Below are 26735 nucleotides of genomic sequence, written 5' to 3' on the forward strand. Positions count from 1 at the left end.
TACATTTCCACGTAATGTGATATTCCATATTAAACCTGACCATGGTAGAGTCCAGATGAGCAAGACCTTGTTTTCAGCTTGGAGGCAGAATGGGAGCTGCCAGCAGCAAGTGCAACAAGCTGAGCTAAAGGAGAGTCGTGCGTGGCGCTGCTCACTTACCGACTGCCTTTAGAGACGCGTACTTGTTCAGCTCTTTGCCTGGGGGCTGCTGCTCATACGGGTTTGTGATCTGTCCCAGGCTGGGATATGAATGTTGATGTGCCATCTGAGGAAGGAGGGGAGATGTTGGCATGACATTATTCATCTGTGGTGGATCTGTATTAAAGAAAATCAACAAGCATTAAGTAAAGAGTAAATTAGTCTTAAGGTTTTCATGTCATTATTGAGCACAGATTAGACAGAATATGCCCTGAGATTTAATGCAACAGAACAGTGTTTATTACAAAGTGGGAGTTTGAGTACAGCAGACCTGTACTTTGAACAGTTAATGGAATGATTAAAAGCTGACAAGTAATTATGGCAACACACAACAATTTTTGTATAAGAAGGTCTTTGAACTAAAAAATAGGTTTTCAAAACAATTAAACACCGACAATACTGAATTTGCTGCAGCATTAAGATACAAAGCAAAACATGGAGTTTGTTCCAAGTTAGACTGAATACAGGGCAGTAGAGTGGTTCTCTGCAGTAGAAGAGCCAGACTCATTTAAATTGGCTCAGGCTGCTGCACATTCACAGTTACACTGCTTTTAAAACCAGGAGCAGCTTCGTTATTTGCACAGCATTATGTTGTGTTCTGTAGACAAATATCACAGTGTAAAATGTGATTTTTTGCCTCATGACTATCATTAGATGATTTCTTCAAAGCACACACTTTGTCCTCATGTTTTCTCCTCTCCCCTGGTGTTGGCTATTGTAATATCATACCAGGATCATGTTTTCTGTAGCAGACATACATAAAAACAGGACCTAATCACTGTTTATGCAGAGTTTAACCACCACTAATCCTATACCCTTTCTGAAATGGATTTGTTCCTTTTTAGTAGAGCATACCGGCTGTATACTTTTCTAAGATAAAATACATTTGTTGTTTCTGGTGCTCAGTTCCAGCCTCTAAAACATTTGATCATAATTGTATGCTGCATTCAATTTACAAACCTAAATTTCAACAGATTTCAACGTGGTCAGTGTATCTTTTTTTCTGAGTCTTTCTCTAGGCCATGCATTTTGAGATACTTTGAGCTGATTGGCAATTCTAGAACCTTCTCGTGGCTTCTGCAATCACAGACAAGCACGTTTTTCTCCTGCCATGAGGCCATGGTGCTGTCCTGGTGACAATACAGTAACTCCCACAGCATCAAGCACAGCGTAGAGATCACGTAGACAGAAAGCTGGTCAGTTATGGGAAAGGCAGTTTATTGTGATGGATGGATTGGACCATCCTCCAAGTGCCCACAGGATCTGGCAGGAGCCAAATATCCCTGCAGTTTGCCAGGATTTTAAGGGAATTGAGCCACCTGGCTTTCCACAGCTTATTAATGAGCAGGAGCTTTGCAGTCAGTTAACAGATTTACTGCTGGGAGTAAATCAAGGTGTTTTTTGACTTCTTCCCGGTCTCTGGAGCCTGGTACAGCCTCTGCTGTTCTTGCTGGGGCTGCCCCTGCCCATGCAGAGCTCTGTCCATCCCATACACCTGTACCTAAGGTGGGAGGGGACCCTGAGGTAACGGGACAAAAATTGTACCAGTGCTATCATCTAATAAAAGGATGGTTCTTCTTTCTGTTACTGATTCTTAATAAGGAAGAAACAAAAATGAGAATCTTTTCTGTTTCAGAATTCCCCAAAAAACTATTGGAACACTTATAGGATCTTTTTTATGTTTACCTTGAAAGGGTAAGCTGGTTAAGTCAGCAATTTCACAGAAACAGTTGTTGTTTTAAGGAATTGTTATTTTGTAGTAACTAAAAATTCTCAGTGTGTTTCTGTTCAGTTCTAGTACTGGCATGTCTGAGGCAACTGAGTGACTCTTAGAGCAGGAGTTTCTGCAATCCTATACCATTCCCATCCCAACTCTGCAGTACAGCTGAGGAGAGCCTCTCAACAGAATGTTTTGAACCAATGAACAGCTGACCAGTTTTTCCAAACCATCCATACCTTCCAAATATCTCTCTCTTCTGGCTGCATCTGTGAGTGCACTTTGAGCAGGAATGCCAGCACAGCTGGCATTTCAGTATTTCAGTATTTCAGTAAAGGGCAGCATGAAGGTACCAGCATGGGTGGGACCTTCACTGTAAGAAAACTGTCAACTTTTTAACCCTAGAAAGTGATTGAATTATCTTCTGAGTAGAGCTAAATCAGTACTTCATGGATGCTACTGTTATGAAGTTCCCTTGTGGCAATTATTATTCAATATGTCAAAATCATGATTTCAGTATGTTAAAAATATCAGGAGCACCACACTCACTGCTGAAATTACTTCCAGCCATGGTGATTTGTAAAAACAATGTAAATAAGGTATAGCTAACTAGGTTTTTGTATGTGTTTCTTACTTATACATATCAGTTTTATTCAGTCATCTCTCTAAACACAGTGGAGAAAGCTACCCCAGGAATGTAGTGGGGAAGATGAACGAGGTGAACTTGTACTTTGTCCGGGTGTTCAGTGACAGACTCTGTTGCTTCTCGGTTGCTGGGTTACTGATGGTGCTGTCATTTTCTCCCCTGAGTGTTTACAAAGATGTAAAGAAATATGTTTTCAATTTCTAGATCTTCTTTGACTTCTCTCCTGTCTTGTTAAAAGCCCAGAACTCTTCTAAATTATGAATTTCAAACGAATTAAAGGCAGTCATTCTCACACTGCCACACTGACTAACAGTGCCCCTCACGCACAGCCAGATGCTTACACAAGGCTAAGTCATCACATAGGAGACACAGCTCAAATTACTCATTCAACTGGCCATTTGCACAGAGTGAATTAAGCAAAAGGCCACCTCTGGCAAAGTGCATTTTGCCATACTGAAGAATGATTCCTGTTTATAAAGAGGTTCCCACTGGAATGACCTCCTAAGGCCTACAAGAGAAATCTCAGCTTGATATACACATCTGTCTGAATTTGAATTAAACTAAATTTTAGTCTCACTGGCCATTGCTGCTGAATGTTGCATGTGTTCACAAGCTCACTAAAGTATGTGATCTGATTACTTAACTTTGGTTTTCTAGAAATGTGAGCAAATGGGACACTTGTGTCATTTTCTCCCCATGTAGTTACCATAACAATGTGGGTAAGTAAATTCACCTGTATTTGGATGATACTTAGGAAGTGTTCATAACTGGAGCAGCATGGTGCAATGTAAATCCTGCAGCAGTCTGGGCAGTGGGCAGTGCCAGTGTAGCCACTGCAGGAGCCCAGTAAGCTGTGAGCAGCACTGCCCTACCTTGGGGCAGTCCACATTTATAACTAAAAAAGGGACTGGCCTCAGAAGTGTCATCTTATACTTAACACTCCTTCAGTCTCAGCAATACAGAATAGGGATTCTCCCAGGAAATAAGACATTTGTCTACAACCAATTCACAAGGTGTTCATGCAAAAGCTGAGATTTTTTTTTTCCTGAGGTTGGAAAAAATAGTAATTGTTACATTTCAGGGAGTAAATAATAATCATTCAGGTTCTTCAAAATATTTTGTGATACAAGGGACTGATTTCAATTGGAAGAAAGTTTAACCAGAAAAAATCCCTACCAGCTTTACCAGTGATCCCTTATGCCAACTGAAATTCTTTATACTTATAAACCAAATATACTGTGATTGGTATTTGCAAATAGCTGCTTCACTGAATGGGGACAACTTTAACCCGAAAGCTGTGGCTGTGCTCACAGATTATTTTTGGCAATGTGACACTGGTATTGTCCACCACAGTATTCCACACAACCAGCTGCGCTGTGCCCCTGCCAAGTTATGTATTTATTTTTAAAAGCAGAGAGTATGAACATCACAAAGACTCAAAAAACTGTTTGTGCCACAGCTTCTAGCATGAATAATCAGATCTGATTAGCAATGGTGATATTGTAAAAAACCTGCAGTATTCCCAACCTATCTTATTTTCTGCTGAAGAGAGGAAATTCAATGCCAGCCTGTTCCCTAACCTTCTGAAACTTTCAGGGGTTATTGTGGATGAAGTGTTTGTGGTTTGCTCTCTGTCTTCCTGCTACAAGCCCAAAAGGAAGAGTTTGAAATATGCCAGAGCTCACCAGACACAAGTTAGATGTCTGATGGGCAGAAAATAAGAGAGAAAAAAGGAAAAATTTAAAAGTTCTTTTTATGCTGGAGTGTTTTTGACTGTAATTCCCTTAAGACCTCTAGATATAGAAATGTGCTGGGGGACACATGAAGAAGAAAATAACTGGAAGCAGGTACACCAAAACCAGTTTATAGCTAGAGAAAGTGAGGTTTATATCCCAGCCACCAACAGTGAGCCTTTGGAAATGTCTGAGGCATTGGTTTCTGGTCACATTCCCAGTAGCTGACAAATATTGATCATTACCTTATCTCTTTACTACCTTGACCTATGTATCAGGAATTGAAGATATTACAGTTAACTGTTTGCTGCATTTTTCAAGTGAAAATGCTTTTTGGCACACCTCTCTGATTGTGAACTTTGGAGTTAGTTTAGTGAGAATCATGTGGCAATAATGTTATTGGTCACTGTAATTATTCTGCACTCTGTCCAGTTAAGATGATATTACCTCTGATTTGTGCACTCCATTCAGGAACCAGCAATGGGCATGTCAGTATTAAGTATTAAATACAGATAAGAACTCAGTGTAAAACCAGTCATAGTTCCATGTATGAATGGGGCAAAAGCCTCAAAGCTGAGTGGTTTGATTTCTGCATTTTCTATAGCATACACTGTGCTTCACCTAGTTTGATTAATCTTGTCAAGAAGCTGCCAGAGCTGTGGGAGACTCAGGGTTAGAGGAAGGGCTGTGAGGAGGCTGCAGCAATAATGAGCTTTTTCACTGCCTCAGAGCCAAGAGCCTGCCATGGGCATCCCTTGAGCTCAGCCTCTCCCCTCGTCTTCTTCAGCCAAGGGAGAGTAGAACCTGCTCTGCAGAGTGGCCTGGGGATTCATTCCTTTCTGTACAATGAAGTCAATGATTCAGTGCTTGAGGACAGGGAAAATGAACAAACTCCATAGGCACAGAATGGAATCTATTAGGAAATGAGTGGTTACAGGCATCAGGAAAAGCACAAATGAGAAAGGCAATGCAGTAACAAAACAGGAGAGGGTGGGGGGAGGCCAGGAAAGCAGAATGAGATTTTGCTGTAAAAGCCACCTGCAGACACACATACAAAAGAAATGAGAACAAGACAGACAAAAGAAGTCTGGGAAGTCAAAGGGGAAAAAAGAGAAAATTCAGAGCAAAATATAATAATAGCTGAACATTTTCAGATACTCAGGAGAAAAAGATATGCCCTGAACTAACTAAAATTGAAAATAACAGCTATGAAAACAGGAGAGAGCTGAGTGATTAGAGAATATCAGTATAAAATTGCTCCCCTCCCATCCATAACTACACTGACACGAGCATCATATTTGCCTCTTTGTTCTTGAGTCTAATATACTTAATCACAACACCAGCTCATCCAGCATTGTGAACCATACTCGTGTTCCTGCAAGCTTCACCAAGAGAAGCTGCAGGTGCTGTTTCTGAAAAATCCACATACGATGAAGACTGGTGGATTTCAACAACAACATGACTATGGCAGTAAAGTCATCCCTTTCTGTTTCTTCCTTCATGTTGTCCATTCAGGACTCACTGTTGGGGTGACACTCCAACCTCTGCCCTGTGCATTTGCTCTTTCCTCTGTGTAGGTTGTCCCACTGCAATTGAATTGACCCTCATAGAGGTTTTGTGTTTGTGCATTTTCTTACACCTTTATAACTTTAGTATTTTGTTGCAATGCCACTGTCATTGTCTTTATTTACATTCTTTACCCCTTCCTTCAGATTTGCATTAAATGTTGTATTTTAAAGGATATCCTTATTCACACCCAGCCCATACAAGAGTTCCTTCTGCAGATGGTGGTGCATCAAAACCAGAGTGCCATGTCCCTGAGGCAGTGCCCTGTTTGTGCACATACTGACACCCCAATGTGTGTGGTCCCTGCAGCTGAACAGCCACTCTCTGCCCACACTAAATGTGTGACAGGAGGCTGTAGGAGCCCCAGTGGTGCTGATATGCAAAACAGTTTCTGAGGGGTGTGTGCTTATCCCATACTCCTGGGGCTATTCCCAGAAACAGCAAAACAGGTTATGCCCAAAAACTTATAAACTTGAATCCTTTTGTTTTTATTTGCTGTTACAAATATCCATGGCCTTATTCTCTACATAGCTGAAAAATTGTGTTTCTGCTCTTAACAAATTAATGGCATTCTGCTGCAATATTTTCCAGTCTAGCACAAGGTCTAAACTGAAAATTATTCTTCTCATATAATCTTAATTTCTCTGCCTTGCAATTTAAGTGGTTCTGTATTTTGCAAGAATGCTTGCAATCCAGCTTATCATTCATTATTTTAAATGCTTTTTTACCACTTTTCAAATATTTCTCTTCTCTGAAATAACAATTTCACTACTTTCAGTCTTTCCAATCTTTGGTCATCACTGCTGCCTTTTATCAATGCTTGTGGCCTTGCAATGCAACTTCTGGGATGAGGTTCTACCCTCAGTAATCCACAGAGCCGTGTTGTCCTGTATCTCATGCTGTTGTAAGTCATCCCTATATATCTTTGTCCCTTAAGAACTGCAGACTTTTTTGTTTTCTCATCAGTGATGCACAAGTCATGTGAATAGTTGTCTTGTCCCTAAATGTGATAGCTCTGAGACAATACATATTTTTCATGGCAATTTATGCTAGTCAGTGATCTGTTCTGTCTCTGCACCATATCACAAAAACATTCTTGTAACACAAACATACCCATCTAATCACAATCACAGAAAATATCTGAGATGATTGGGATGGCATTTCATTCAGCAAAAAAAGATGTTTCTGTTAATGGAAGTGACAGTCTACAGTACAAATGCATGTCACCAAACATACTGACTGATGCCTCTCTCCGTCCTAGCAAGTCACTGTAGGACTCAGTCCCATCGTGTTGGGATTCTCCGTGAGTGCAGGAGTCTCTCAGCACACTGAGCTCTGATGTTTGATGTTTCATATTCACTTCCTGCACAATGAACCTCTTGCTCTGCTGCTGTGTCCCACGGTAAAAGTTGTGTGGTCCTTCACACACAGATAAGCTCAGTGGCTCTCTGAGGACAGCCTTTCCTGCCTCTGCAGGAGATGCAGCCTCCCTGTCAGAGTAGAGGCACTGCCCCGTGGTGCTGGGGCTGTGCTGGCAGGTGGAGGACACCCAGCCCTGCTGTGAGTGGCTGTGCACCAGCAGGGAGCACAGTGCTGGCTGACACCAAAGGAGGAACAGCATGGCAGCTCTTGGCACCTTGATCTCATCTGAGACACCCATGGACAAGGCTACTGTGGGTGCAGTCTTCATGAGGAATGAGAATTATGGTAGGAAGATTCATGAGCTGATGTTCAGAGACAATGCCTTACATCTGGACATGGGAAAGAAAATCGAGGAGCCAGGTCATAAAATCCATGATGCTCTGCCTTTGGTGCTTATCTTAGGAGGAGCTGATTTTCCTCTGGCAGGAGAGATGAACTGCAGAGATGTATCAGTCAGCTGTGTAGTGACAGTGCTGCTGTTGCTCAAACAATGCACTATGTCTCTTTCTAAATGGCAAAATTCCCAAGTTTCCTTCCAGTGCTGTGGAATTCTCTGCTGCTGTCAGATGAAGGCACTCTACACTACACTCAAAACCAGATGGACTACTTTTATCTGAAGTGAAGATGAGGACAGCACTAATTTTACAATATAAATCCTCCCGCCTCCACTCCTTTAATTTTCTATCTACATCCTTCAGAAACTTACCTATGTGAAAGTCAGAGATTGTATTTCTTTTGATAATGATATAAGGGATGGGTAAATGGGTGGGAGTGGAGCTGAAACATAAAAGATAGAAAATCAATAGCAGTGTGGCCAAAGAGATGTGAGACTACACTGCTGTGTCCAGCCAGGGAAGAACACTCAGTGTTCCTGTAAATGGGCCTTTTTCTTACTGAATGTGCTGCAATCACTTTATGTTTAAATTTGTATATATATATATATATATATATATATATATATATGTAAGAATCTTATGTCTGTGAGCTCTTCTGAGCTCTTTGTGATGGGTTGCAAATGGGGAAAGAGGCGACTGCATCTTTGTGTATCAGTTAAAATCAAGACCCTCCACAGTGAAGCTTCCCAGTGTCTTCTAGATGCAGGCTGTGACGCTGTGAGGTGCTGAATTCTCTGTGGTCACAGGGATTTAGGAGGTGGGGCTTTCATCCTGTTTCAGGTTTGGGCTCCTTGTTTCTGGTTAGGCTCCAAGTGTGTAGGAGCAGAGTTCTGTGAAATCAGTTGGCTGTTTTACTGCCATCCGAGGAGGGTGGGAGTGGAATATCACTGGCCTTGTGACTAAACTGGCTGGAAGCCTCTCTCTTCTGCTTTTCATTTCCCCTGGGCTCCATACTGTACCATCACACTCACATCCTTGTAATATTTTCTGGGCTCTTGCTTTACAAAAGAGCTGCAGTCTGAGGCTGGTTTTCCATGTAGGCTTTTATTATGTGGCACCGGATCTGCTTTTATGAAGGTTATTTTTATGTCCTCTGGAGGGTTGCTTTCCATCATAATTACTCACAACCTGACAGACTTATAATCCTCTGATAGGATTTGTGACATTGTAATCTTCTCTACCACTACCCATTGTGGCTTCACAAACAGAGGATTATAACCTCTAAGGAGGCAATAAGCAGACGAACTCTGGAGATATCAGGACCCTGCTTTCATATCAATTTCCAGTTCTTGAGTTGTGGGAGGGCAGGGAGCAGTGCTGTGTTCTCACTCCTGCCCACGTTTCTGGTTTTCTTCATCTTCTTTTGCCTCAAGTAGCAGAGTTGAGAAATTAATTAAACCCACCATTTATACACACTTTGAGCATTGCAAATATCCTTAGCGATGCAAATTAAGAAAAGATAAATTCAGCAAATTTGACTTACACAACAGAATTTATTTTTTTTTGCCCAGATGAATGTTCTTTATATTTTCCCATAAGGTAACAGTTATTTTACAAATCAAACACTCCTGTACCTTTCCCCAGAAATAAAGAGCGTGCTAAATGTACCAGCCAGCTCAGATCTGTTGTTTTGACTGCTTTGTCTTTCAATGAAATTACTTTATTTCCAGCAATTAATATACTTTAACACAAAGGGAAAGTGCTTGTCATTATAACATTATTCTAAATATTTGTATGCCTTGTTTATTGTTTTCTTTAACTGTAATGATTTGAATATATTAAAAATTTCCTTGCTTCAGGCATCCCATTCATTTGTCTATTACCTATCCATATAGCATGTAGTAACAGTTTAGAAGGAAAAGACCAGACACTAAAAAATTACAGAAGCCAACTTTGTGCCTTTGTTATTCACTGTTTTGTCTAAGCAGTAAGTTAGTAGTCCCTTGCCTGTAGCTTTTGGGTAACAAATTCCCTTCAGGATTCTCACATCATTCAAGGGAAAAGCAATTAAGAGTAAGATTCAAGTAAGAGTTAAAATAAGGAGGAAGTTGCTCTTTGTTGTTTTTATTCAAGCCAGCAAAGGTGGAGGACAATTTCTCTAGTGAATTATCTGGTTAATGGAAGACTTAAGAAACATTTTGCTTCAATATTTATCTCACCTGAAGCACATCCCAGTGGCGTCTTCTGTCCTGACATACCTGGCCCAGCACAGAAATGAGTGTGCTTTTTACTTTCTGGCATAATTTAATTTATTCTTTTACAGTCTCTCTAAAGTGGAAATTCTGTCAGGGACTACAGTGAAGCTGTAACATGCAGGTATGGCTCTCTCCTTTCCCAGCCCCCATGTGCAGGCTCATTAATGTCAGGTTGTTAGTCTCTTAAGCAATCAAAAGCTCAGAGAAAAAAGACAGACGGTCAGGGAAGAGTTAGAGTTCTGTTCTCAGATAAATAGTCATAATTTGTTATCTCTTAAAACAGCAGAGAACAAAATTTATTGCTTATGAAGTAGGTTGCATGTTCTCCTGTTGCACAGACTCACTGGAAATTCAAATGACTGGCTTTTCAAAGGAACATGACTATTCCTTGTGCTGCAGCACTTTATGTATTTTGAAGTCTCAGCACCAGAGAATGAGTGTTTTAATTTTTCTCACATAGAATGATTAGAGGTTTCAAAAATCCAGCCTTTCTGAACACATCTTTCTTGAGGTTTGGCATTTCACGTCTTCTCATATGTCTCGTATCTTGCAGGATGTCTACTTAATTATGCCCTCTAATATACAATTTCTTCTCTGGCATCAGCAGAGTTTTGTTGATCCATTTTTGCCTTCAATCCCCTAAAGCCCAAAAATCTTTTATGTCAGACTGCTCTTCACAATGATTGTTCTTAAACTCATTTAATAGGAATGCACCTTTTGTTTCACTGCATGTTTCAGCTTTTTACAACCTTTTGAATTCCAATTCTGTCCTTCAAAATCTTTGAAACACCTTCCAGCTTGATGGTGTTCACAAATTTAATAAGTATATGTACACTGTCCCATTGTTCTCCTCATTACTGAAAATATTGGAGGCAGAATGAATTACTACAGCACTCCATTCACTGCATCCCTCCACTAAAAAATAGGATCATTTAGAATTATTCTCTGAAAGCAGTTTTCAGACAAGTTTGCATCAACCTTTTAGAAACAGCTTCTGAAAACCTATTAAAAATCAGGAATTTTTTATATCTACAGCATTCCCCCATCCAAAGGGCCTTTTACACTGACATGAAAGGGAATTGCTCAGGTTAAGCTCCATTTATTCCTGAGAAATCTGCATTAGTGGTTATTCATGACCATGTCCATTTCTATTTCTTTCTCCCTGCCTTTCCCTTGTCCCTTAATTAATGAATTAAATGAATACAAAATTATTTTAACTGTGTTCTGTTCTAAGGCTTTACAGCACACCTTGTTTTTGAGTGTTTTACAGAATTTCATCCATTGGATGAATGGTGGGTCCAAGTCCTTTTTCCCAGTGTGCAGATGAATCCTTCTGGGCCATCAAATAGAAACAGATTATAATTTTTCCAACAGCTCTTCAAAGCTGCCCCTCTTTTCCTCAGGTGTGATCCCTCCTTTGTTTTCTGATGTCATTTTTTGTTAGTTTCTTGAAATGGTTGTTTGGGTTTTTTTAGTGAATAGTGATGTCCTCCCTTCCAAAAGGGACAATTTGATTCTTCGAATCTTTAGATGTTAACTTCTAAAAACTAAAAATAAGTAAATTTTTTTAAAGTAGTATTTCAGAGCCCTATGTATGGTTGTCTTTTAATCAGTGCCAAGCCTTATCTAAGCAGGCATTTATATGAGCCACAGTAATTTGGATTGGCCCTTCATGTAAAATAATATCCTAACATTTAGCTGCTTAGTTATGGTGTGTTCCACATTGTTATTGCAATAATTTCCAGAGTTGAATTATTTTCTATTTACATAATGTTTATTCAAATATATGCACAGGAGTTTCAGGGGAAAATAATTAGGCGAGACAGCATCAGACAAATAACTCTTTTTGAGAAAGAAAATGAAGTCTTTGGTGGGGGAGTCTCTCTGAGACTTAGCCCATCTCATTTGCTTTGGCCACTGAGGTGAATCTTCAGATCCAGCACTGCAAGCACAGCAGAGTGGCTGCGTGCCGGGTGGGTAAATTCAGAGCTGATCCGTGCCCAGCTCCTGGTTTTTAGGGTGAATGCAGTCCAGCCCCGTGGCTGTGGTTATCCAGGCCCTTGAGCAGTGTCTGACTCACATCTGGTGCTCCCCCAGCCTGCCCCTGCCCCAGGGGCAGCCCCAGCCCTGCAGGGCAGGAGGCTCCTGCTGCCCCCAGGTGCTGCTTGGGGTGCAGGTGCTCAGCCCAGAGCTGCTGCTGGCAGCTCTCCACGCACCCCATCCCTGCTCTAACACTCATTTACCCACAAATGTTCCCTGGTGCAGCCACTGATGACATTTCAGCAAGAGGTAAAATAACACTGTTTCATGCTTAGGCACTAGAGACAAGAATAATGGAAAATGAAGAAACGGATTTTATAATACACATTCCTTTTTGCACCTAAAATTGTGGATTTCAGAACGTATCCTGAGGAACAGGGGACAAATATCTTTCCATTCCCCCCTTGGAAGTACCACTCGTGCATTTACTAGGGGAGGGAACTCATTATTTGAGTTTATATTGCAATTTTTAAAGGAAATTAATATAATGTTAAAAGATACTATTTAATTTTAATATTACAAACAATCATTCCAAAGTGTGACTTCAGCTTTCAGATTATTTGATTTTCTCTATTGACGATGTACACATCCTTTTGAAGGAAGTGCCAAGTAGATAGGAGATTGGAGGAAAAGGAAGACAGAAAATCTTGCAATAATTAGGGCATAGGCAATCCTGTATCAACAGGAACTTTCTATTCCTACTTAACATTTCAATAATGATCCCATTTTATTTTGAACCTTCAGACTTAAAAGACAACTGTGAGAGCTGCTGCCTCTTCCCCTGTGTTATTTTAGGAACCTCTTATGTGTAATTTCTGTGATCAATAACCTCCCTGCACATACCCTGACGTGCAGCATAAAGATGGCCTAGTTCTATTTTTGCATTTTAATGGCCTTTTGCAGAGTGACACCTCTACTCTTAAAGAACAATGATGAATATATGTCTCAATAAATGAGAAAATTTTGCTGCTTTGGAGAAGGAAATTTCAGCGGCTTTTAAAAGTCTTCCCTCACCTGAACACATGTTGAACCTGTCCCCCCAATTGCAATCTTTTTGCCAATATGCAAATGTTTTCTTCTAAGCAGTCTTTACTGAAAAGCATTATCAAAATAAGTGCAGCAGGCCAGGCACAGGTCCCTGTTCCTCTGGGAATGAGCCTTAACGGGCTGCATGATCATGGGCACGTTGCACAGGCCACAATAACACTGAGCTGACAGGAGGAGGAGGCTGGAAAAGCCTTCCCCTGTCCAGTGATGGCATCAGGATGGATTAGTGCTGCTAGGCTGAGCAGGTGAGCCCGGGGGCACTGCCCTGCTGTGAGCTGAGAGGTGCCACAGGTGTCCTTGTGGCTGTGCCCAGGAGCTCTGCACGGGCTGCAGGACACTTCTGCTGGCTCAGGGTCCCTGGCTGTGCTCCTGCCTTGTGCCCCCTCCTCTCATCCTGCCGTGCCACAGGGAGCCCTGACACCCCCAGCTCCTCCTGCCAGGGAATTGCACTGCTCTCAGGCTTCCCTCAGAGCCTTTTTATTTCATTTCTGTTCTTCACTAGCCTAAGTTAGACCTTTTCCTGTGTCTTCCTCCTCCCTGTGATGTGTGCTGGGAATGACTGCTTGGCTCTGGGGCATCTTCAGCCACATCTTCTCTTGAGTTTATGGCTGTGCTACAGCGCTCTCAAAAACCTCTGCAAACAGGTGTCTGTGCTGTCTCAGGGAGGCAGCAATAGGACTCAGATCTCTAGAAAAGCATCTCCAGCCTCACGGTTTGCCTTCAATTTTGGTGTGTGTCTAAAGCAAAAAAAAGTTGTGTCCATAATCTCCTTGTTGGACAGTTTATTTTCTTTTTTTCTGGAATTAAAAGGTATTAATTCCTGAAGTCTCTGCTAGTAGGTTTTTGCTTTTATGGCCTCTATTTTCTTACTATTCTCTTTGTTCTTTTCTCTACTTCAATACAAACTCATATATTGAATAATTTGTAAGCTGAGGCAAAAGTATAAAAATGTAGATCTGATATTTTGAAAACTATATTATTTAGTGTGAAGTTTTGATCAGTGCTCAGGCTTTACTTTGCTCTTGGTGGAACTGGCACTTTTTGAGAATGGCAGAATCAGAGAAATTTAGAACATTTCTGAAGCTCTGTCTGAACGTGTTTCATGAACACCTACTTTAATGGAGTTAGGCCAATATTTATAAACTGAATTTCAGTAGTTCAGCACATCTTCAGTAGTGGTACCTCAGTGCTGCTCAATTTACAAATGTGCTGCTGCTGAATTAAATTCACAGTACCTTTTCCCTCCTCAGCACAGTACATTGTCTGTGTTTATTTGTATTTTTCACGACCAGTGAGCCCCATCTCACACAGAAACCCCGTACCTCAATGAGCACATCTCACCCCATTCATCTCCTTGACCTTCCTGACAAGACCAACTTAATCAGTTTCTCTTTCAGAGTTGTGTTTTATAACATCACTGAGACCAACAACCCTTTTCACAAAAGCCACTGAATAAAAATGAGTTGTTAAATTAACTCTCAGTCCTTGTAAATTAATATGGGTTGCTTTTGCACTGAAGCTTGGAAGGTGGGGTGGTTGTTATCCCACAACATTTCCCTCAGGTCTGTCTTTTATTAAGCCACAGGAATTTTATTTCCAGTCTGGAATATTACCACTCTCACTGGTGTCTGTATTCATGCAGTATTATCAATGTACCGAGGACTGATTTCACTGTCTTGGGGATTTTTCTTCTTTTATTTAGCTACAATCCAAATAATAAGCTGTTGTCTTACAGTGCTTTACTTCTCAGCAGGGTAAGTTGGATGGGTTTACAGAATGTAAAGAACATTTCAAAACTGGACCTTTTCCCTCCTGATGAATTGATAGTCAAACAGAAATGCTGGGTGTTGGGTTTCAATAATTGGCTACAGTGCCACTACATCAAATTGAAGTTCTTCTAAGAACCATGATTAGCTGCTACAAAATGATAAATTGGGGACTGCTAATGATGCTAATTAACAGTGCTTTTGAACCCAAGTGCATCTTGGCAGGAGAACAACACCCGGGACAGATTTTGAGTGTCTGCCCAACAGTACCTGCCTGAAGTAAAATGTGTCAGAAGTCAGGCTGAATAGGGGACAGTTCATAGTTTATAACACAATCTCTTCTGCCATGTCTTTCTCCTTATTAGCTGGACTGTTGTCACCCACTGGTCTTTCACAGTGCAGTTCTTCATCCAAAAACTAAGTACAGGCCCAGAAGGAAAAGTAAAATTGATGCTTCTATTCTCAGACATTTCTAGTTATAACCCATTACTCTGCATACATTATTTTTAATGGATTGCAGAATGCCTCTTTAGCTTTCTCAGAATGTCTTCCAAGAACAAGACTTTGTGGACTCCTGCCAGGCACATACACGTATGATTTGTATGCTGTCCTTTACTTTTATTGTTGGGAGCAAAATTGTCTTGGCAGCAGCTTTGCTTCTCGGCCTTCAATCTTGTTTTGCTCTAGAACTCATAGAAGCCAAAGTCTCAACCTTCTCTGCCTTAGTGTCAAATACAGGCAGGTGCTCAGGGCCCTGTTTTCTGGGAACTTTCACTTATGACAGGTTAAATTACCAGTCACTGAAAACTGAAATTCTGGGCACAACATCATCAACAGGGTCTAAGCGTGGGGTCAGGTTTTCATCCCTGGGACTGTTACCTGCCTGAAGGGCTTTTGCTGCTGGGCAAGAACCTTCCTGCTCAGCTGACTGAAGCAATGAACTCTTTCAGTGTTACATAGATTATTTGGAACAGTTTTCCATGCAGTCCTGTTTTTATTTATTTATTCCTGATGTGCTAAGAATTTGCCAGGCAGAAAAAGGCATAGTCCCTGTCCTAAGGGGAGCCTGCTAGAAGCTCTGATATTTGCATGCCTGTGAACTTCCTCTGTGACCAAAGGCAATGTCCTTGTATTAATGTATTAATTCCGTCAGAACTATTGCTTCTCACAGCATGGTACCGTAAATAATTTCTGTTTACAATAATGGATCATTACTCAAACTTCCCACAGAAACTGAATATGCTGTAAGTGGTTTTCCCTTTGTATTTATTATAATTTACCTCCTACGTTAATCAATGCTACCTCAGGAAAATTCTCTTTGTACTATGTATTTACAGCCAGAAATACAGTGGTTAATAGTTCGTTTCCAGTACAGTAACAGATAAATAACAGTCATTTTGTCTTCTTTTCTATATTTTAATTATAGATTTTTAGCCCATGTTTTAATCTTTTACATGGCATGTCTATGCCCTATTAAACAGTCATGTTTCACCCAGGGGTGGTCTTGCTGATGTGATACCTTTGCTTGGTTGGTAGGGTAACCTGCCTCTCTTTCTCCATCTTTCCTAGGAGCAAGCAAGCAGATGTTTAGTTAAACAGCAGTCATGGACTCAGAGTCCAGTCCTCAATTCCCAACTCCACCACAGCGAATTTGTGTGCTCATGGCAAGGTCACCAAAAGACTTGCAGTGTTAATACACCAAGATTGGTCTTTGGAAACACTTCCTATACTTCTGCCAGCAGGGGGTTTTTTTTGCATTTTCAGTTAGAGAATTGCTATAACACCAAAAAAAAGACCATTTAAACCGGTCTGTACAGACTTTTCGGGAGTTTGTTTTTGCTCATTGCACTGGCCTGGCAGAACAGATTCCTCTGTGGCTGGGAAACTAAGGATTAGTATGCGGCAGCTTAGTAGAAATGGTTTCATTTTCAACAGGAAAAAAAAGGTTGAAATTTATATGGTGATATCCTACAGCCTTGTTTTGCCAAATAGTTGGAAACAAAAATCAAGTTAGACAAAGCATTATAATCAAGGCAATAGCAGTAATGGCTCCAAGAGAGATGGATCTGCCATTCTGTGACAGTACATCCAGTGTGGAGCCTTTCCACATCCTGTACAATCCACACAAAATGTAATCTTGTAGCCAGAAATTCAGATGTCTGTATTAGAAGTTATGATCTTAATGCACAGAAAGCACATGCACAAGTAACCTCAGCAGCAAGATCTTTTTGATTAAGTTCTCTGTCTGCCAGAATCACTTATATCCACAAAGAACCACTGATGTTTTGTTATCTCCTCTAGTGCTTACAGGAATTCACATCAAAAAGCCCCAAATAAATGGGAAAAAACTCTGAAACAGAATTTGTCTTTCATAAAACACCAGCTGTCCTTGCAGTTCAGAGTGAGGGACTGAGTATAAAAGGTAGAGAGCATTACACACACAGACACAGGATCAGGTGTCAGAACATCTTCTCCTCTGAACACTCTATCTGACTTATGTTAGGGTTAACAAATGCTCAGCAATCCTAATTTTTTTTCAGAAAATTGTAGGAGAAAAAGGATTATTTACTTATATGCTGTACATATTTCATTGCTTGTTCTGGGTATTAATGGTGCAATATTTTCAAGTTCTATGCAGAACATGGAAATTGGAAGTATGTCCAACTTCTCCCCATGTTTTTATTAGGTTTTATTTAAATGTTTGCAACTCAGGTGTGTATCCAAGCCGTAGCAGAATTCTGTGGTTTGCCTGCTATCAGCATAAGCTGGAGAAAGCTGTACCACTCTGACACTATTGTCCCACAGATAAATACTGTCAGAATTCCTCCTTGTGTGTCAACAGTTATTGCATTGATTGAAATAGATTGTCAGATCTTTCTCTCTTCAGATTGGAGACAGACCCAGAAGGCAGATAAATATGTGCTTAACTGCCAATTATGAATCTGTTTGGCCTTGGCAGGACTAAAAAATGTAATAAGACTTTCCTGTCTCTCTGTTTGAAATTCAATAAGAAAAGAAGAAAGATTTTTCTATTATGTTTTGTTTTGTTGTTTTTTTTTTTTTCTTATGGGTGGATGAGCACCCTTTGCTTAGCTCTTTCTTTTCACAAAATAATAGAGGCTCAAAGGGCATTTCTGTAATTTATTATACATGCATCAGTCCACTTGACTAGAGATTGGTGAAAGAACCTGACCTTTATCATGATAAAGGGAATATAAGTGAGGAACAATTTTGATGTTGTAGGCACTCTCTGTCTTGTAGGTGTGCATGAGCATGTATTTGTTTTAGAATGATAACTGTTATCACTTCCTGGCAAGGTTTCCTCAGAGAATAATCCTTGTTCACACTGATACTTGGGCTTCCTACTGTGCATTAAAAACAAAGGCTTGAGAGATTTGCTCAGCTAAAGACAGTTCTGCTTAAACGTGCCCAGGTGAGGGCAACAAAGCTGCCACAGGGGTGGGGGGTGTCCTGTGACAAGGAGATGAGGACTTGGGACAGGAATGCTGTGGAGGAGGCTGAGGGAGGATCCCGAGAAGGGGACACGTGGAGAGGGAGGTGCTGATCCCTCCTCCCTGGTATGCAGTGACCCGATGTGTGGGAATGGCTCGGTGCTCCACCAGGGAGGCTTAGGCAGGTCCTTAGGAAGGATTTCTTTACCAACAGGGTGGTCAGACACTGGAACGAGCTCCTTAAAGGAGTGGCCAATGCCCCAGGGCTGTCAGTGTTTAAGGGCATGTGGACAATGTCTTTAACCTCCTTTAACTTGGTCAGGCAGTGCAGTGATCACTGCACTTCCAACTGCAACAGTCTATTCTGTTCTATTATTTTATGCCAGAAGTTGAGAAAGAGACAATGAATTGAACAATTAAATTATGTTTTTTTCAGAATTATTTTTCTTCTGTAAGTAAATGACACATTCCTATGCTTCAGGGTATTAAAATCACAGGCTTTTCTGGGGAGCAGAGGTGCAAACAGGAGCTGTGGTTTGGAATGACTGAGCTGTTCTGCCAGCAGCAGGTTGCTGACTTTATTTTCATTTTATACCAGTTTGCTTGGGGAGCCTCATTGCTCAGCCTCTGATATCATATTGTGTGTGAAACAATAACACAAACAATGTAAAAGCAGGGGGAAAAGCACTACTTTGCATTTTAAATCTGAACCTGCAAAATCCCAGCTCAGTGCAGGAGCACATTTGAGTGAGAAGTCTCTGCACTCAGCTATCTCAGCAGGACTGCTGTGTCTGGGACAGCCCAGCTCTGGTGCTTCCAAAGCCAAACCAGCCTGTTCCCAGCTGGAGCAGGTACTCCACATAATCACCTTGTGCTTTTAGACACATCACTCTTGTAGACTCCTAGACCAGTTGAGGACAAGAAGGCTCAAGAGCAGGCTTTAACCTGTATTATTTTATTTTTCATATGGGACCCATCTGATGAAAGTGCTTGAGCACAAAGTATTAAACATCTAAAGCCATCCCACACCATGCTGCTCTGCAGGTACCTGAGTCTTTTTCTGCCTAAAGACCACATATCCTCAGTCTAGTCTCTGATGGTGGATCATTTTCATTGTGTGGGGGGTTTGGAGAAAACCCCAGGTTCCAGCAATATGGTTACAGGAACTGCTGTTTTCAGGATTCAGCCCTTTGCAGTTCAACCTTCAACCACGCAAGCTGATTATGCAGGGAAATAGCCAAGATTTCCATGAGACACTGGAAAACATGTTATAAAATTTTAATATATCCTCCTCCAAATAGCTTTCGTTCATGCCTATTTTTAGGGGGAATTCAACTAAGCATTATCAGAGCCAATATCAACAGCACAGAACGATATATCTGCACATAAGAAACAGCACCTGTTAGTAACCTAAATCACTCTATCATCCTTGTGTGCTATTGGTGTGATTGTTTCCAAGAACAGAATGGAGAGAGATGTGCTAAAGCTCTAAAGTTTGGGTAATTATTGTACGTCAGCAGCAGTTGGTGTGAGCCAGGACAGCCACCCACTCCTACACTTGGAGCTGTGTAAGACTAACTGGGCATAAATGTGTGGATATATTGTAGCCAGTGATTGTATATGTGTCTGCTTCACAGGAAATCTCTATTTTTACAGTGGAATGTTATAGTCATTGAGAGAATTAAAAAAAAAAAAAAACAAAACCCACCAAAAACCCCCAAAGAAACCTTGTAGAATTAAAAATACACAGCCTGGAAAAGAAATAAGGTAAAACAACTGGTTGTTTGGGAAGGTCAGCCACCCTCTCAAGAAAAAAGGGTGTATTTTTTTTTTTCTTGAAAGCACCAAAGCTAGAAGTGTTATTAAAATATAATAATTCAGATAAAATACAAAGAACTATAATTTATGTTTCATTAAATTAAGAATTCACTTTTATTCCCCAAAACACTTGAAGCTAAAGGAGTCTGTGCAGAGACCTGAAGCCCTGTGGTAAAACTCATGGCTTAAACCTAATGAGACTTGAAAAAATAGTTCTGATTTCAAAACAAAGTACAACTAGAAGAGCCTCTTGAATGTCAACTAACTACAAGTATCATAATCGTCATGTAGGAAAAATATTGAGTCTTAATTCTAGCTATGTAAAATTATATCAAATTCAGTTGTGAGTTCATTTTTTCCTGTGGTGGTATTGGTAAGATGAAAAAAAAGCAGGAATTAATGTCTGTGGGCAATTAAATTATAATTGCTGCTGGCATTAATGACATCTATTATTCATGTGTTTTTTTCTCCACTCCTAAATAGCAGAGAATTATGGGTATTTTTTGTTCTTTAAGAAGAGTAAAATGAGGTCTAAATATTTAAATATTGCAAATTTGTGTAAATATAATGTTTTTCTCCCATCCCAAGTCTTCAGAAAAAGACTACTTCACAAGTCTCAAAGAATGCAGTTGTTTATCTGTTGGTTCTTAGTGTGAAATCCATTGGCTCTAATCCTGAACACATTAAAGCCTGTGGCAGCAGGCCTGTGTCCCAACAATGGGCTGCTCTCAGAAGAGTGGGTTTGCAAAGTGGATTTCCTGATGGAGACAGGAGCCCAGCTGTTGTGGAATCTGTGATTTGGAGCCTCAGCTAGAGCTGGTCAGAAGTGCTTTGAGTGGAGAGTGCTGATCTGCACGGATCAAAGCAGCCCCAGGGCAGCGTGGCTTTATCCAAAGGCTAATGAAGAATGGCCGTGGTTTGGAGGCTCTCTGCGGCTCTGGCAGGGCTCAGCCGAGCACCTCTGTTCCCTGCCCAGGCTCAGAGCTGCTCTCAGCTCCCTCAGCCTCTGCCACACATCTGAGGAGCTGCTGGGGACATGGCTCCAGCTCCTGGCTGCTGTGCCGGGCGCCCATGTGGCACTGGGATTTTGGCTTTCCAGTCTGCAGCTCCTCAGGACTTGGCTGCCCAGCTCCACAGCTGTGTCCGTGAGATGCAGGACAGCCAGTGCTGGACTGGCCTTTTGAAGGGACTGCTAAAATACTTAGTTTTCATCCAAACCAGAATCAAACCAAATTCTGAAATTTCAAAACCCTTTCAAGCACAAAGCATAATCTGCTCCCCTTATTTTATTGCTCTAGGTTGTACCTGTAGTAGTGTTTTCTTATCATAGTAAACACAAAATAAAAGGAAGCATATTCAGGTGTTAATGAGCAATAATATGTATTCAGGAGTTCTCTGTCTTGAAACTATCTCCAAAACAAACCAAAGTACAGAACATATTCTCCTGGAAAATGTATAAGCAGGAAAAAAAAATCATATCAACAAAGTTGCAAAATCTCTTGAAAATCTAGTTACACTAGAAAAGCATCCTTCAGCAACCGACGTTTTAATAGGAAATAACTCAGTATTCTGCTGACCTTTACAAGTTTAGCCTTTATATAGGAATGAACTGTTTGAAAAATGTCTCTAATTCAGTTGTCACAAACAGGCACCAGGATGTGTTTGATCTGTTTCATGAGCAGAGGCTTCATTTTGATTTTTCTCAAGACCAAGTTTGGTCTTATGCTGTCTCCCATAGTTCTCAGCTTCCTGACCACATCTATTTCCTCACAAACAAAAGGCTGCTTGAAAAAACTACATATGTGACCGAGATAATGAGGATGACAATGGAAAGTAATCTTGGCAATTATTGCAGCTTACACACTGAAAAGCAGACCCTGTCTCATTTCCAGGAACCCCACAGAGCCAAGCTGCTGGGGGAAGGAGGAAGGATCCAGAATGCTGCTCACATGCAGGTTCCATAGGTCAGGAGGGAGAGGGATCCATGTGCTGACAGGCAGCAGCAGTGGAGAGCTGCTGCCCAGCCAAGGTATGAGGCATAATGAGCAAACATTTATGACCCAGACTCCAGCTGTAGCTGGTCATTATGTAATGCCACTTGCTCACCCTTTTGGACTCCTTTCGAATCAAATTGAGCTCCTGCTTCATAGCAGCTAGCAGGACAAAATATATTACATTGTGACAGAGGAAGGAAACATGAGGAGTGACAGACTGTCTGATACTGTAAGCCCTCAGACCAGCCAGGCCTCCTCCAAGCAGAGGATGACAAGGATAAATATGAAAGGAACTAAATATTTCGAATCAAATTTTACTGAAAATGTGTGAAAGGACATGTAAGGACCCTGTTGTTATTAGAAACAATGTCATTAATTGTCATTAGTTATTAATGAAAATAATCAGCAGAAGAAAATGCCATGAAGAGTATTCTAAACCAGGAACTGACTTTCTGAACAGAATTGAATTTCTAGAACTAATTTTCTTGTTCTATTTATTACCAGTTCTTTTCTAAACAATGTTTATTATGTAGGTGAGAAAGTATAAAAACCCTGTTTCTGTATTTCCTTAAAGGCAAAGGTATAATTGGACCATTAAACTTCATTACTTTTCTGGAGCTAATGTAGTGCTCCTTTTGTGGTGGCCACACTGCAGTGGTTGTTTACAGCTGGACTTGCACATCCTGAAGGTAGCTGCTCTGAAATGTGCTGTTCTCAAACCTGCTCCTCTGAAACCTGCTTCTCTGACCTTTCAGAGCATTCTGAAACATGCTGCTGCACTCAGAGATGGGGCACGCTGAGGCAGAGGAGGGGCACTGACTCCCAGATGCTGCACGCTGTAGGTAGATCAGCCAGAGCTCCTCTCTCCCCTCCTGTTCCATAGCCAAAAATGCACCAAAGGTTGAGATTCTCTTGAATAGAGCAAACAGGTAGCGTCTATGGCAAGTGGGATTTATTTATACATTATGTAAAAGTTCCCAGTGGATTCTGCACTCACAGGAGCCCTGTTCAGACACGGGCCCACCTACACCTGGCAGGGTGGCTGTTTGCGTGGACGGAGCCTGTGAGCCCGGTCCTCACGCTCAGGGCAGACCGGGGCCTTGTGTTGTGTTTGGCAGAACTGTGCATGCAGAGCCCAAGCTCTGGGAGCAGAGGAAGGGATTGCCAGGTTCCCTGAGCTCCGGGAGCAGAGGAAGGGATTGCCAGGCTCCCCAAGCTCTGGGAGCAGAGGAAGGGATTGCCAGGTTCCCCGAGCTCTGGGAGCAGAGGAAGGGATTGCCAAGTTCCCCGAGCCCGGGGCTCCAGTCCCAGCCGGTCTCCGTGTCCCACACGAGGCCAGGCGTGGCAGAAGCGCTGTCGGAGGCTCGGCAGCGCTGGTGGCTGGCACAGAGCACTGCAGGGTGATTCATTGTGCTGGGGAAAGTCGTGCACGGCTGCCGAGGCTGAGTGGGAAGGGAGCCAGCTGGGCTCTTGCTGCAACTGGCATGCTCCAGAGCATGAGCGTGAGTGACCTCGGTGGGGTCACAGGCACTGTAACAAGTATTCTGCCTGTTGCAGTGAGGTGGAGCCGCGTTCTGCCCAAATTCCTCCCTGCATCTCTGTCTGAGAGGAATGGGGGGAACAGCGAAGGGCAGAGCTGGCACCACTGGCAATGGGCCCGGCAGCGGGGCCTGTGCCCAGCGGTAGGGCCTGTGCCTGGCAGTGTGGCCTGTGCCCAGCAGTGGGGCCTGTGCCCAGCAGCAGGGCCTGTGCCTGGCAGTGTGGCCTGTGCCCAGCAGTGGGGCCTGTGCCCAGCGGCAGGGCCTGTGCCTGGCAGTGTGGCCTGTGCCCAGCAGTGGGGCCTGTGCCCAGCGGCAGGGCCTGTGCCTGGCAGTGTGGCCTGTGCCCAGCAGTGGGGCCTGTGCCCGGCGGCAGGGCCTGTGCCCGGCAGTGGGGCCTGTGCCCGTCAGCGGGGCCTGTGCCCGGCGGCAGGGCCTGTGCCCGGCAGTGGGGCCTGTGCCCGGCGGCAGGGCCTGTGCCCGGCAGTGGGGCCTGTGCCCGGCAGCGGGGGCTGTGCCCGGCAGTGGGGCCTGTGCCCGGCAGCGGGGGCTGTGCCCGTCAGTGGAGCCTGCCCTGCCCTGGCACCCCCGGCTCCTTGCCCTGGCCCGGCTTCTGTGGCTGCTGCGGCAGGGAGGCAAATGCTGCTTTTCCAGCCCTGCCGGGGCACCGTGAAGAGCAAAAGGCTCCTCAGTTTGTCAGAGATCATATTCTTTGCCCTTACAAATAGCTGATGGGAAGCAGGGAAGAATTGCATTTATCTGACCTGCATGCTGTATATTTGAAGAAACATTGTATAAAGGCTGCTGGAAAATACCTATTTATTTATTTATTTATTTAACTTAATTTCTTTCTACTTAGCTGCAGGTTTTTATATCCAGAATTGAAAACATTCAGCTCTTCACAAAATGACCTTTATAAAAAAATATTTAAAGGAGCATAAATCAAAGCCTCTCTAATTAATACTTCAGATAAATGAGAGAAATGTTTTTATTTAACAGTTTCTTAATGCCACTGTACTAGTATTATAGTGAAATATGTTACCCGCAACTTTGACTTAACTGGTGACAAAAAGGAAACACATTCTGTCATCTACAGTAATCATCCCACCTAAAATACAATTATTTTCCATATGTACATAATGTGCAGGTAGACTGCATGCTCCCTAATTTTACTGATGTTTATAACCAGTTGTTTAACAAGCTTATCATAACCAAACTTTCATCCCAGGGATTCATCTTTCTGCCAAGGCCCTCCAAAAACATAGTGGTAAATTTAGGTATTACTACACCAAAGAAATTGTGGTATTTTCATCAAGTTGGATTATATGTGTTGGATTTCCAGGTGGTTGTAGAAATAAATAGCTCTTTCAAAGAAAATGAGGGAGCAGTTCTGTCTCTTTTTTGCATGTCCCTTTTTGATACAAGTTGAAATAGTGTCACCTGCTGTCCGAAGCCTGGCCTCAGTTCAGAGGAAGGAGTTTGATTGATTTGTTGGTAACTGTGCATAGAAAGCAAGGAGATGAATTACCCTTGGAAAAACAACTTGAGCTGCCAGCTCCAAGCTGTAGACGAGTCGCCAGGGCAGCAGAGAGTAGTCTTCCAAATGTGTTAGTAAAGGGAGCAGGAGAAAAAGATCAGTAGCTGATTAATCATGTTGCTGGTGTTTTCAGGGACATAGGCTAATAGAAAACCAAATGTTAGGAAAATATGTTTCAAGGAAGGCCAACAAAAAAATTAGAGGAATGAACCCGCTGACAATGTTGTGTGGAGATTGAGAAGGGTGTAGGAAGGAAAGAAAAGCAAATGAGAAGAGAACTTATGAAGGAGCAAATGAAAACTACACAAATAATATTTCTTAAAGGTCATAATAACAAAAGAAGAAAAAAATTAATGAAAAAATGAAAAAATTAACTTCCTGAAATTGTGTTTTCTTGTGAGCAACTAAGGTAGGTATTGGGAGTTGCTTGTAAATGACAAAATGGCAGAGTCATCTGTGTCCTCAAATCATCATGTGTAAATTGAATAAATGCTGAAAATCTGCTCTGACAATGGACTTCGGACATAAGATTCTATCTTTGACATTGGAATTTCCTAAGCCCTTACTTGTCAACTCACTTCTAGAAGCATTTCCTTCAGGCTGGTCTCTCCTCTTGCAGAAATATGAACTTTCAAAGGCAGCAAAATATCACCAAATGCAGGCAGAAGTGACAGCCAGCGAGAGGGAAGAGACCTTTCCATACACTGCATAGGAAAATTGCCCCAGTGCCACTGCTCAGCATCCCTGTGCAATTGAGAGCCTTCTGTGCCAGTGCAACAGCTGAAAAACACTCCTGCTGTCTCTGCCAGAGCAGTCCCAGCCTCCTTGGAAAGATTTAATGGACTTCATGGTTTAGTGAAGAACAGGAGGGATTTCTTTGTTGTCAGGATCATTTATTAATAATCATAGCTATTCCATTTTATAAGTGTTCAATAATTCCTACAATACACCTTGTAAATTAACCTTAATAAATATGTGGTAGGAATCAGCTTACCCTAGTAATTGGTATTTAATAGCATACAATATCTATAATTTACAAAGCTAACTTCTCAGCATAGTTTAAGTCCTAATTAGCCCTCAGGAAGGACTAACCCTCCAGACAGTGCTGTGAGAAAACACACCTGACTTTGGTTTTGCAGATTGCCATGAGGGTAAGTTACATGTCTGAGAACAGCAAGCAAATGGCAAATAAAGGGGATAAACATATTTGCACTTCAATCTACTCTGTTTATCATCTCCAAATTCACAAGTACAACTTTCATTTTTTTTTTCCTTTTATGCAATTTAAAAACATACCATTACTTAATTTTACTGTGTGGGCAGAATTGGACTAATGTGAATTAGAGACAACTTTCTCAGCAATTCTGTTTCTCTAAGATTGTTACAGTGCTCTAGAACAGTTTTATGGGTGGAACCCTCATAAGACTGACTGATGATGATGATGATGATGATGGCACCAGAGTCTGAAAGGAAGCTCTGATTTCAGAGACAGATTCCTTCTGGTGTCTTGGCCTCATCCCCAAAATAGCTTCAAATCTGCTGATACTTGATCTCCACTTCCCAAAATCTCTCATGATGGTTCTGGAATCTCTCTGGGTGGTTATCCAGGGTAACCTCCAAAGCCAGCTGCAGGTCTCCAGGCTGTGCTCAGAGGGTTGAATCATTGGGGTG

General features: G+C 41.9%; 1 protein-coding gene across 4 annotated transcripts in view; it reads right to left on the bottom strand.

Moving 5' to 3' along the window:
- Positions 1-26735, bottom strand: part of SHISA9 (shisa family member 9) — a 177986-nt gene that overhangs the window by 20269 nt on the left and 130982 nt on the right. For all 4 annotated transcript variants that reach the window (XM_064389979.1, XM_064389980.1, XM_064389981.1 and 1 more), the window contains one exon: positions 160-315. In XM_064389979.1, coding sequence (XP_064246049.1) covers positions 160-315 — 156 coding nt within the window. The remainder of the gene's footprint in view (positions 1-159; positions 316-26735) is intronic.

This window comes from Passer domesticus, chromosome 15 (genome assembly GCF_036417665.1).
Source record: "Passer domesticus isolate bPasDom1 chromosome 15, bPasDom1.hap1, whole genome shotgun sequence".
Lineage (NCBI taxonomy): Eukaryota > Metazoa > Chordata > Aves > Passeriformes > Passeridae > Passer > Passer domesticus.